This window comes from Lates calcarifer, linkage group LG11 (assembly GCF_001640805.2).
Source record: "Lates calcarifer isolate ASB-BC8 linkage group LG11, TLL_Latcal_v3, whole genome shotgun sequence".
In the NCBI taxonomy this organism is placed as follows: Eukaryota; Metazoa; Chordata; class Actinopteri; family Centropomidae; genus Lates; species Lates calcarifer.
The window spans coordinates 11,453,508-11,466,949 of record NC_066843.1 but is presented as its reverse complement, the minus strand read 5'-3'; the positions used below and the strand labels follow the sequence as shown (position 1 = coordinate 11,466,949).

Sequence of the window (13,442 nt, the reverse complement as noted above, 5' to 3'; positions counted from 1 at the left end):
TATTATTATTATTATTATCATTATTATTATTTAATTGTTTTTGGTTGTTTACAGCATAAAAAATAGAAGCACTTAGAATTTAATTGAACATAAAATATTTATATTTCTGCAGTCAGAAAATTTATTATTTTTTTGTTGTAATAATAATAATAATTTAGCCCAGCAGTCAGACTTTTCTGAAACATATTGAACAACTATATTATAGTGATGAGACTGATCACACAAATGAAATATTATAATATGGGGAAATAAAGTGAAGTGTGGAGCTGAAACGTCCATCTCTTGCCATTTTTTGTGGGCCTCAAGTGCAAGTTTCTTCATTTATTATCTATAAATTTAAATGACGAAGAACAGTAACATAAAAATAATACATTTATCCCAAATGTTACATTTTGCTGAGAGAGACATTAGTGTATCTTCATCTTTAAAGTCTTTGTACCTGCACAAAACTCCAGGCCATCTTCATCACCCCCACTGCTGCACTGTGCGGAGGGTCAAACCCATTCCACTTTGAAAAATAATTAATTTATTAAAAATGCTCTCAGCACAACAATTCACTGGCACAATTCTGTAAATACATTATTTTCATTATCAGATTCTGACCCTGATTTTCTTGCTCCTTTTTCCCAGTTCGGTCTGTTTTAGAATGAGAACAAACGCAGTCCTGTTCAGGCCTTTAACAGTGTCTTCCAACTAATGAACGAAGCAGCTCTAAAATCCCCTCATCACACGTCCACCACCACAACCTTTCTGTTGATGCAGTCACTGACCGTCTGTTGGTCACTCACTCCTGTTGACCGACACTGACACACCGACACTTTTCTGGGGCATTGTGGCGATTTTAAAAGACTTAGCAGCTTTTTTGGGGGGGTGGGGGAGGCAGCGGCTAAAATTATGACATTATAACAGAAATCCTGAAGAATATTTGACACAGATTTACCAAAAAATCTTACATTTACCTACAAATATTGCATACAAATACATTTCTCTGTATTTTTTCCATATCTAAACTCTATTTTATGCTGTATAAACCCATGAAATCCGGACCAAACATTTGCCTTAAATAACGCACATTTCAGGAAAGAGGAGGCTTTTTAATTAATTGTAATTATCTGTGAGGTTAAATAGATGTGGGATCATTTATTACAGATGTTTTTAAATGAAATGACAACATCAGCAGGGAAGCAGCGTGTCTCTCTGAGCTGTGAGGAGAGCTGCTGCAGCTGCCTTGTCCGTCTTTTCCTCTCGATCATGTTAAAGATCATGAATGACGGGACTGGCGTGTTGTCTGCTGCTTTCTGTCGGTTTAAATTCTCCCCGCTGCGGAGCAGACAAAAGGCGGGCGCGCCGCGGACAAAAGATGCGTTGTGGCTGCTGTCGAAATATGAACCACCATTTTGATAGTCATAGCTTGTAGACCGACATTTCCTGTCGGTGCTATAATGGCTATAGCCTACGCGGGTTTCTGTTCAAGAGAGACAGACAAACGGCTGGTGCGCGTTTGAGAGGAACCAGCCTTCGCGCACAGGCTGCACGCTGCTGCTGCTGCTGCTGCTGCGGTTCTCCATATTTGGCTGTGAGTCGATGAAAAGTGAGTCTGCAGGAGCCGCAATGGCGACAGCCATACATGAATAAACAGAGCTGGCTCTGTGAGAACATTATTGGCTCTCTGGTTTCTGGGCAACTGCTGCACACAGCTCGCTGTTCACTGTCCTACTTACCGGGCGACATTTTCTGCTGAAGGTGGCTCAGACACAAAACCGCAAGCGAGAAACTGTGAAGCCGTGTGGCTCTGACCTGCAGCTTTGCCATTTTTCAGCGCGTGCTTTGAATTAGAAAGCATCCTTTACAGCAGCCTGTTAACACCCCGCAGCAGCAGCACATGTTCTCAGGTCTCATACTATACGAACTATTTTGGGTTTTCAGGTTAGATCTATTTTTGTCTAACCGCCCTGTCTTGATTTACAAAAATGCATTAACTGAAACACCCTGTTCCCAGGCTGTTCCCACTGTTTTATGAAGTATCTGGAAAGAAAAACTAGGAAACGACCTAAACAATAATTAATTAATAAAAGGACCTTTCGTTTCTATTCTTAAATATTTGTTTTATTTTCCGAGGCACAGCAGGCCTCTGCCGGGTCACACACAACGGTGCTTTAAATTAGCCAAACGATCCTGCTGCTGACGTGATCCTGTGAGGCTGCACCGTGCGGAGATGAAACCGACACTGTGCAGGCTGCTGGTGGGCACGATGATAAAGGGGGAATGTGAAACATCACACTTGGTCTATAAATATGTTCCGCTGCTCAACTATGTTTCAGTTTCCTACTGATGCATGGTTGACTCACACAGTCTGGTTGGTTCAAAGCCACGAGAGGCCTATAGAGAGATAGCCTTCATATATACACTGAGAGGGAGGGAGAGGGAGAGAGAGAGAGAGAGAGAGAGACGAGCTGTGTGTCAATGAGTTTTGACATTCCGCTCAATATCAACTGATATGAACTGAGTTTCACAACTTTGAAAAATCTGCTAACTCATGCATGACTTCAGCTGCCAGTTTTATAACACTGGTTTTACCCTCATTGGATTTCAGTCGCTCATATAAACCAAACGACACTCAAAATACATTCCTTACTCGTCGCTTTTAAAAAGTCATTCCGATCATTAAAGGCCCAACCTCAGCTTTGGTTGAAATATAAGTTCATGAGATGAGGAGAATTTTCCAGTTTCAGCGGGTTGCATGAGCGTGTTTCCAAAATAAAATCCCAGTGAAGGAGAGGAGGGAAATTGTTGGCTTTACTGGTGATTTTTTTTTTTTTTTTTTTTTTGATGGGGGTCGAGAATGAGTTAATTGTTGTGAGACTGGAGCCCAGTGCTGACAAATCCCTGATCCATCAGATCCATACAGTTTTGAGATTTCTGTGGTTACAATTATGGTGCCCTTAGTGTTTCAACCGTTGGCCTTTAAGATTTGAAAATAATTTTCTTTGGTCTAAATCTTGGATTTTGTGAACTTCTAAGTCTAAAATAGAAGTAGCTTTGACCTTAATGTCAGGATCACAGGGAAGTTCAGAAAGCAGATTTACTCATTTAAAAAAGGTGAAAATGCTGGAAACCTACAGCAGTCTATGGCATCCTTTGTTTGACTACAATTTACCTAGAATGGAGATAAAAAGAGCAGTAGTCACTTATGTAATTTTGCATCAACACAAACACTTTTCTACAGACAGCTGTTTCTTTCTTTCTTTTTTTGTTCCTCTTTCCTGTTCAAGGTTGCTTTGTATTTGTGCAAACATTCTTTGATGGGCAACTCCCATGACCAAACTAAAGAAGACACCACACACATTCCTGGGCCTTTGTGTCACTCAAAATACATGAGTCGATCTTTTATCAGCCCGAGATTCCAGTGTAACATCCTCATGTTTTCTGCCCACATTTTCAGATCAGAGCTCCAGCTCCAGGCCTTGACTGGAAGACTCCAACAGTATTTGGCAGTGTCACGAAAGGTCAGTATTTAGAGCTCATTCATGAAAGTTGAGCCGTGCACAAATGTGTATTTGCAGCTTTGCATGCGTATCTGCAGCTTTGTACGTCTGTACTTGTCTATTTAAATTATACTGTATGGAAATAATGCAGGGAGTCCTGCTGTGTCTTAGTGACACAGGTCTACAGAGAGGAAAAATCACTTACTCATTGCGCTGGAAATGCCACAAAGCCTGTTGCAGACACATTATATTTAAATGTCATATAATTGACGCCCTTCCCTGCTACACTGTGCTGCACCACACACACACACACACACACACAGAGAGTCAAATACCGACCCTCCATGAAACCTTTCTTCTTTTTAGAATCACAATATTACACAATAACCTCCCCCCGTCCTCCTCTAGTTATGTTGTGTACTTACATTCCTGCTTGGGGTTGAACTACAATAGTAAAATAATGCACGGCTAAAGTTTTAATAATACAAGTGACCGGTGAAGTTATGCAATACAGAGGGCCCTTTGTGCAGGATCGTTTGTGATTATGCAACATGATCTGTTTTCCTATTCATGGTTCACAACCAAGTTAGTGTTTCAAGTGCTTAATGTTCCATTCTTCCTCTGTGTGAGGCTTCAGAGGAACTGCAGGAAGCAAACAATGATGAATAAATATTTTACTTGAACACTATGAAGAGTCAGTGCGTAAAATAAAGAAGAAATTTAATATAGTGAGACACAAAATGCCCCACCCAATCCAGCAAAACATGTCAGAAGTCAAATCTCTTTCTTTATTGTGAAACATACCATCCAATAAGCTGTGCCAAAAGCCGTAAGTCAACCAGCTCCTGGTAGAACATACTTTATCACAATCGTTTTGACTTTAGACCAAGTGCAAGAGAGAATTAGCAAGAGAAAGCAAGAGAACAAAAAGAAACAAACAGACTCAAAGAGGGCAACCTGTTCAGTGGAATCACTTGCAGCTTCTGATGCAGAGAGCATCTTGTAATCATTCCCAACAACAAATCAAATGTCAATAAATACAATATGCACTCTTCATTTTTTTTTTATTAGTCTAGCGTTTTAGCATTCTTACTGGTTTTGCATTAACTGTGCGTAGAAGGCAATTTAGACTCAAATGTAGGTTACATCCAGCTTTGACATTTGAATTTTCAGCAGCATAATCAAAACAGCTTGCACTCTCTGGATCGCATGTAACAGTATACAAAAGCCTGCCTTGCAACTCACATTTAATCCACGTAACATGCTCATTAATGACCCTGGTAGCTTTTTCTAAAACATATAGCAGTCAGATATATTCTTCAGATAACATGATGAGGTTGGATAGCAGAATGAGATGAATATCATTAATCTGTGTGACATTAGGAGAATCCTAACAAGACTAGCAGATATTTTAAAGTAACAGCAATATGTGAGGTCACCAATAAGGTAATAAATCACAACCTTATTATGGTAATAATCAATACGTCATCTTAACGGGAGGTCACATGCTTGATAAATGACACAATTTTCTTACTGACCTTTGAGAAAGTACGTCTGATTTAACTCCTTAAATTTTTGCTAAAGAGGAATTGTGCAGCTTTGTAATAGACTGGTTTGTAATGGCAGGTCCGTTGATGGCTTTGCTGTATCTCAACATCAAGACAAAAACCAAGGACAAAAGAAAAAAGGCAGGGATATTTGCTTTAAGGTTTGTTGACAAAGCCCGTGTATATCCCAAGGTTGTCACTGTGTTTACACTGTTTCCATACACACCTGCTTTTTAAATTTGCATGTCATGGCTAATCATTTTTTTCTTAAACAAGCCACAAACAAAGCATGTAACAAAATATGCTGAGTCAGACTGAGTGTACATGTTTGGAAATAAGACTTAAAGAGACCATCTCCATGAGCAAAGGTACATGTCACAAATGAACATATAAAAATGTAATTAAGTGCTTTCGATTTGATCTTCGATCACCATAGACTCAACAGGTTCCTCTCTACCTTCTATCAGGACCAAAATAAGAGATATTATTCATACAAAATACGTATAAACCTTCATACATCTCAGGTTATAAGTTTGGTACAGGTATGAAACAACAGCAAAAGTTTCCCATTAAGTTCCATATGACAAATAAACAGATTTTTTTTTTTTTTTGTGGAATACATCCACCTGAATGCATTCACTCAAATCCTCGAGGGCACTTTCTTGGCTACAACATCACAGAGGAGTTACAGTATAAAACATTATAAGAAACATATTGGATTTGAATGATAAATTATAAATTTCCATATATACAAAATTCTGATGTTTTTACATATGCACATATTGACAGGATCATCCAATCGGTCACTGGTAGTCCCATTTTACAAAGAGTTTCTCAGAAAGAAACGTATTCCTTGAAGGTGACGGTGAGACTGTTCGTTGTGATATCAGTGATGATGATATTTCCCATGAAAGGGGAGATTTTTTTAACAGGTGCTTCTTTACATTTCTCTGTGGATTTCTGTGTGTCCTCTGTCACAGGTGGAGTATCTCTGACAGCAGGCTCAGGCTCTGGTGCCGGCTCTGGCTGTATTTCTGGCTCCACCTGCCTCTTAGTCTTTGGGCAACTGAGATCCATTGGCTCTTCTTGGCTGCCGGAGTCCAACACCTCATATGTGCATGTACTGCTGAGGCGCCGGCCACTACAGTGGAGGTCCATGGGCTTGTCCTGAGGCGGCGTGATGACTGTGCTGGGCACACTGAAGCTCCTGGAGGTCAGGTAGGTTTTAGAAACGCTCCTGTCCTCCACAGGATCGGAGAGCTTTCGCTTGCGGTCATTGGGAAATGAAGGGATCCTGATCTGGTCCACAGCCGTAGGGGTCGGGATGTTGGTGTCGACGGCCCAGGACATTGGGGGTGGGCTAGCAGTCAGCTGTAGTGGTAGATCGTCCGGCAAGTCGGCCTGACCCCGAGCCACTTCAGTGTTGTATTCCTCTGCTGTGCTTGGCGAAGGTTTGGAGAAATGTCTGTCCTTCGGGGAACACTTTATCGGATGCTCTGCGGCAGGGAGGGAACTGCCGTTACAGATCTCTTTGGGGATACCGTTCTCCGGGTGCTCCACCATTTTGGTTCTGTGCACTGGATTGCTTTCTGATTGTTTGGTGTTTTGCAGTTTCTCTTCGCCAGATGATTCCCCGTGTTTACCCTTGGCTCCATGAACCTTGTTACTGTCCATATATTTGCTCATGACAATAACGATACGTCCGTTCTTGTTTTTGTTCTTGATTATCTTCATTTTGCTGCTAATAGCGCTAGGCAAGGTTGCATCTTTAGGGTTGGGTTTAAGGGCATGTTCGCTCTCAGCCTCTTTAACAGCTGGCTTCCTCACCTCCACTGCCAGCTCTTTGACTTTGCTCAAGCATCCTGTGTCTTTGTCACGAACCCATTTCTGCTGCAGTGCCAGCGGTAAGTTCCAGCCAGGATTTGCTAGTTTACAGGCCGGTTCCTGAACTTTGACCACCTCTTTGAGCCTCGAGGCCTGTGCATCGTACATATTAGGGTCAGGCTCGTAGTGGTGGTGCTTCTTGCTGTTCAGCTGGTAGATGAACTTCTTCTTGCCGTTTGTTAGCTGGTCAGCAGGGACCTCCTGGTTGCTGGGCTGGTACTGATGGTGCTTCTTGCTGTTTAGCTGGTACTGCTGAGGCTGGGAGCGCTGGACCTGGACAGGATCTGATTTGAGGCCACTTTCGACATCCTGACAAGTTTCCTCAAAACCTGCAGGGATACTGGATCTCCGGGCAAATGAGGGCACCTTGAGAAAGAGATAAGACAAAAAATTTAACATTTCACCAAGTTTTCATTAAAACATAAAAAAAACTTGAGATAAAGGATCAGAACTATGAGTTCTTATAATGTAATTCTTAAATAGATAGATAAAAGTGAGGCCAAAATGATAGCATGCCTTAAAGAGGTACTCCAGTGATTTGGTTTTGCAGTTCACGGCACGGGAAAGAAACAGCTTTAAAAAAAAGGTCAAAATTTAAAGTAACAGATGCTGAGATGTCATGATTTCCAGGCCCTGGTATATAGAAATCAAGCTCCATGAGGACTAGATCCTGCATTTCCTATAATGCAACCAATGGCATTAATTTGTTTGACCCTTCCTGCCTAGTACATGCCCATGTCTTTTAAACTCCATAACCCCGTTTTTTTCACAAGTCAAAGCTAACCCTAATGATATCACTGTGATGTCACCTAGGTTATTCTCACAGACTGGACACAGCTCCCTCAGAGTCACAGAAAACATTAAATAACAGTTTTCATAGGTAGACTACTGATGAGCTGAGTGCCCATTTAAAAGGAGCTCTAACAGCTGCTAAAAAATGTGCTACAGCTAAAATATGCAAACCTGCAAGCTAACATTCAGATAAAATGAAAGGTTCCAGGGTGCTGACGCCTATCGGAAATTGAAATGAACTATCCAAGCAGGACTCAGCATACGACCTCCCTCCCTCCACCTTGTCCCCTCCCCCTCCTCCTGTACAGGCTGACCCCTCAGGCCGTCAGAGGGGCACCGCAGCGGAACGCTCAAGACGCTTTGGCTGTGACCTTAGGTCAGAGAAGTGCCACCAGACATGTCACGCTTTATCCCTGATTGCTGGCCACGTGTGACTCTGGCAGAGTGGTATGCCTCTTAAGGAGTGACACTGCATAGCAATCAGCCCTGTGCCTCTCAAAATATATAATCACATTTGGCTCAGGGTTCGGTTCTGTAAAGGCCTGAGCTAAGATAGTCAAAGCACGACAGAGTGCTACTTTCAGCTGTCTATTTTTGTCCTGGGAAGCATTTATAAACAAGGAAATGAAAAAAAAACACCTCTCCTGATACTGATTCACTTGGTGCAAAAGGAACTTACCTAGAATATCAAGCTCCCTTTGAAAACACTCTGTTTTGCATACACAGCTATTTAGCATAAAGAATAATGAACATGCAGATAAAATGAGTGCACTCAAGCAATGCTCATGTAACCTCAGGCAACAAAGCTGGTTTCACGATGAGTGTGGGGAGCTTTACAGCTGTAGACCTGCGTTCTCTCTCTCTTAAAGAAATCTATAAATAACCACAACCATAATGACAACAACTCTATAACACCTGACAGAACTCCACCCCTTTTGGCTTCTCAATCAGTGAAACTTACAACAAGGCTTTAAAAGGCAGGTTTCCACAGAAACTGTATCATGTTGGTGATGAATCACAGATGATGAGGATGATAATTACCTGGAGTAAAAGATGTTTTGGTTTTGGCCCCCGTTTGCGATACCCCATCAGCTGCTCCTGCCTCTCCCTGTGAAAACAAAAGATAATTACATTTTCTCGCAACATGTTTACCTTTGAAATACTACACCTCATTTATCAGACAGTGTTTCACCTTACTGTATTAAAAAAATGTAATTACAAAATGAGGAAAATTACAGGTTTGACATTTGGAGGATTCGTTTGTTTCCTTCCACCTATTCAAGGTCAAAAGTGGAATTTTGATTTGGAGGACTAATGAATGCCCACATGTGACCCACTGCAAAGCATTATGGTCCTTATTTGCATAGCTCTCCATGGTAATCGGCCCATTCCATATTCTCATTATCCAGGAGAAATTCAATTACAGCTACAGCAGGCAGGATCTCTCCTTGTCTTTCAAACATCCTCCCTCCTGCAGCACACCCTTCCTCTTCTTACATTCAAACCCTAATTAGGGTCATGAGGCAGCTACGGATGAAATGGGATAAATGCAACATTGTGGAGTACCTCTGCTGAAGACATGCACACCGCCGTGTCTTGTGCAACACAACGCCTACACTCTGAAAGTGTGGGGTGATAAATATCAGACTAATAACAAACATCTCTTGGAACAGTTTTTATTGAGGGAGGAGTGAGGAAAACATGTTATTAAAGTTGCAGTGACTAGACCGAGCGCTGGGCTGTCTGTGAAATATTGCTCCCTGATATAAACCTTGACTCATCATTGGCTCATAAATAACCAGCGGTGGGTGAAGGCCGGCTGCATGCAGACTCCACCGGGCATGCGTAAACCCGGCCTATTGTCGGCCTCTCACTACAGATGTTCAAACTATCAGGGCTGCCAGAAAATTGCCACAATAAACAGTCTACATTTTAATGCTATAATGTGTGCGATTTCAAACAGCGTCCAAACGGGGTGACCCCTATTCACAGAAGATTTGGCAATTACAGCCTCCCTTGTTGGATCCCCTCCCCCATCCTCTGGGAGCAGAGAGGAATCCACACACACAGCGCAGAGGCAGCGCTCCATGACCATCAGCACTGAGCCAGACACACACACACATACAGAGAGAGAGAGAGAGCCAGGCGGGCGGGCAGGCAGGCAGGCTGAAGGGGAATATGAGAGTGGTACACTGGAAACGCTGGAGAGCACTGCGTGTCAATTAGCCTTTTCAGAAATGTGAATTCCTTTCCCCAGCCATCATGTCTTTAGGCCTGATGGCCTACAGAGAGAGAGAGTATATCTCACAGGCCTCATGGGTCCAGCAACCCCAACAAGATGTTGCTGTGTACGCGCCACAGGGCTAAAGGGACAGCAGCATTTGTATTCATTAACATCTCAACCCCCTGAGATTAACATTTATGTGTTTCTATTTATCTAACAGGCCTCTATTAGGTCTCCTGTTGACCCAAGATTGAGAGCAGGTTAGGTTAGGTTAGATATTTCTGTTTCCACAACATTACATATCAAAATAAAGGCAGCGGTTGAGTGTGATGTGTCAAAACTAGTATTGCTGAATGGGTTTCTCTTGGGTTGAAAACACTATACGAAATCCGGCTGCAGAAGTGTTTGCAGATCTCATACTGGTAGTGATGGGAATCCCATCAGGCAGCGGCTTTGCCTCCTCACATGGAACCACAACAAAACGCTTGCGCTCTTCTCCTGCGCTGCTAATGAAAGCAAGTCAGGTTCTCCAGTGAAGCTCTGCTGCTAAATTAGCACTTGTCCTGTTGGGGTCTGGTGGTCGCGAAGGAACTTAACCTTAAAAATAGGATTATAAGCAAATCACTGTTGTTTAATCCACAGGAGGAGCGCAGCTTTTTCATTTTCATTAGTCCATGTGACCAAAAAAAAAAAAGGTGGCTACCTCTGTTTTCTGTGTGCATCGCATGTATTTGACCTTCTGATTCCTGACGCAAAACTACGTAATAAGGTAATTTAGCACAATCTGCATTTACATCAATGCATATTTGCGCATATCTTTCCATTAGCCTGATTTAGGAACTCTCACTACCACATCCTCTGCCCTATCCCCCAGGAGACAGCCCGATGGGGAAGGGGGGGTGGGGGGGATCAGTGATAGAGTTACTGGGGCGCCCCTCCTCCCATGCCCATATATGGTCACGGCTGAAGTGGAGGCTGCGCGGCCCTCGTCCGAAGTCCACATCCCCCCTACCCCCACCCCTTCTCACCTGTGCTGAAACGCGACGAGGAGACGCGGGTCGAGGATGTTTTCCTCCGGCTCCCATGTGTTGTACCTGCAAGAGAGAGGAAGAGCAATCAACTGTCAGAGAGCTGTCACGTGCACACTTCCTTCTTCTAACTGACTTGCAGGCCTCAGCCTCTGTCCGTCACACACACACTCATTCCCACATCTTTCCACACCATTAACTGTGCAGTCAGAGTGGACAGGTAAAAACATGGAGGCCCCTAATTTTATGCAAAAACTGTTTTTTGCAACTGATTTTTTTTTTTACTGCAAGATGAATGAATCTGCAAAATCACGAATAACAGCCATTAGTCACATTCCCGCTATAACACACCAACCGTGAGTACATCCAACTCTGCACGGCAAAAAACGTCAAACAAAGTGTTCTCCAAACGGTCCTCCAGCACCAACATACAGTCGGCCATTTTAGCACCACTGTCTCGTAAATTCGCTGGCAGAGCAGAAATAATTAAAACGGGATTACATGGCTGTGCCTTCCCCCTTCCCTCGCATAAATTAGTGAAGGCATCCGCGGATACACTGAAACACATACCGACCGCGCTCTCCCAGTTAATGCATGCACACACACACACACACACATACACACATGCACTCGTGAACAAACAACCACACACTGTGCGTGCACGCACTTAATAAAAGCCACTTTTATAGTAACACACAACTGATTTTGTTGCAGTTCATCCCCTGCAACGATAAATTATCGCAGTTATTTCAGATAAGCTTGTATTGGGACTTACTTAGGAGACCAGCCTCGCCACTTGACCAGGTACTCTATCTTGCCCTGTGATGGTGGAGAAGCAGAATTGTTTTTCCATGTCAAATACTGAATTTCAACGTCCGAATTAATAAAAAAATACAGGCATGCTCCCTCTCTGTTACCTTGCGGATGCGCTTCTTTTCGATGCCCTCCACCGCAAAGACGTGCTCTCCGGCGGCAGGCAGCTCCATATTCTCGCCTGAATCCGATCGCAAAGGGGGGGAAGGAGGAGGAGGAGGACGGGGGGTGGGAGAGGTAGTTAAGGGGTAGTAGGTGAAAAATGTTGGCTACGCACCGTCGATGTTGCCCTTCCGCTCGGTGCGTGCTGTGCGCGCTTGGTAGTTTTCCAGTTGTATCCAAAAAATCCAACTGTATTCCCTCCACCTCTCCTCCTCCTCTCTCTCTCTCTCTCTCTCTCTCTTCTCTCTCTCGCTCTCGCTCTCGCTCTCTCTCTCCCTCCGTTTGCACACTCTACAGCACTGGCAGAGCGAGCATAGAGATATTCACAGTGGTGCGGCTGCGAGCAGCTCTTTTCGTGCAATAGCTTCGGCTCGGTGGCATGACGTCAGGAGGGGAGGAGGAGGAGGAGGGAAGGGGAGGGGGGCTTGCACAGAGGTTGGATTTTTTTTTTTTTTTTTTAATCTCGTGCGTGCGGGACTGCGGGGAGGGATAATAGTGGAGATTCAAATCAGTCACCGCGTTACTGTCACAGCGCTTGTGAATAAAATCCGCTCGTGCAATTTATATTGTTTTGTTAGATAACGAGGCCCTCCCCCTCCACCTCCTCCTCTTCCTCCACCATGTGATGTGTACTGTGCATGAGACAGAAACACTTTGGATGGATGAGTTTTATTCAAAGTGCAGTTCATGTGTGGATGTAAATAATGGTATGTGCATTTACAGTAGACGCCAGCGCCGCCGTTTAAACACGAGCACAACAGAGCACAGGCGCGAGACATTTTAACGCTGCGAATCTTCACCTGACTGAGCTGAAATTCCCAATTTTGTCAGCGCTCACCTTTCTTCAAAAGCTGCCGCGTATAACTCGTGTAGCATCAGGCGAACAAAGCCTATCTCTGAGGGTTAAAAGTGACAGCCCCGTGTCACCCAAAGCTCCTGTCTATCACACTGACTGAGGCTGACATGCTGATGAAAAAATAACTTCCCTTTTTATTTTCGATCCCCTTAAAGCAGCACGGGTTGTAGATGAACAGACGGTGGAGGCTTCAAGAGTTCGATCTGCTAACAGCGCCGTGCAAATATAGGTCACACACACAGTCACCCCTCTGATCGTCAAACCAGTGCCATGTCCTCTGGGCTCAACTGTCATTAATTTGACACACAGCAGAGGGTTGGTGTGCAGCCTTCAGCCTACCTGTGGCAACTTTTTAATGGCTCTCTGCCAGAGCGCCCAGCTTGCCCCCCCTAAAAATCACCATTACAGCCTGCTATTGGTTGCAATATTGGAGGTCTATCGTCTATCTGCATCATGACAATTTAAATCCAACAGCATAAACCACATCACCAATGAGTGTGTATTCTGTGCTGTAAATGTCACCCACATTAAGTCACCCAATTTATGGGGACTTAATTAGAAACATGAGATAAAACCCGGGTCCGTGCGTAAAATGCCTGTTTTTTTGGTGCGTAAATTGTGATGTGTACACACCATCTGCACCCAAAACGC

General features: G+C 43.6%; 1 protein-coding gene across 1 annotated transcript; it reads right to left on the bottom strand.

Annotated features, from left to right (window-relative positions):
• Positions 1-4,188: 4,188 nt before the first annotated feature.
• On the bottom strand, positions 4,189-12,305 carry cbx4 (chromobox homolog 4 (Pc class homolog, Drosophila)). The gene is made up of 5 exons (XM_018670998.2): positions 11,878-12,305; positions 11,736-11,779; positions 10,961-11,026; positions 8,750-8,816; positions 4,189-7,282 (listed from the first exon to the last, which is right to left on the bottom strand). The coding sequence occupies exons 1-5, from the start codon at positions 11,944-11,946 to the stop codon at positions 5,867-5,869; spliced, it is 1,662 nt and encodes a 553-aa protein (XP_018526514.1). The 5' UTR covers positions 11,947-12,305; the 3' UTR covers positions 4,189-5,866.
• Positions 12,306-13,442: the final 1,137 nt, after the last annotated feature.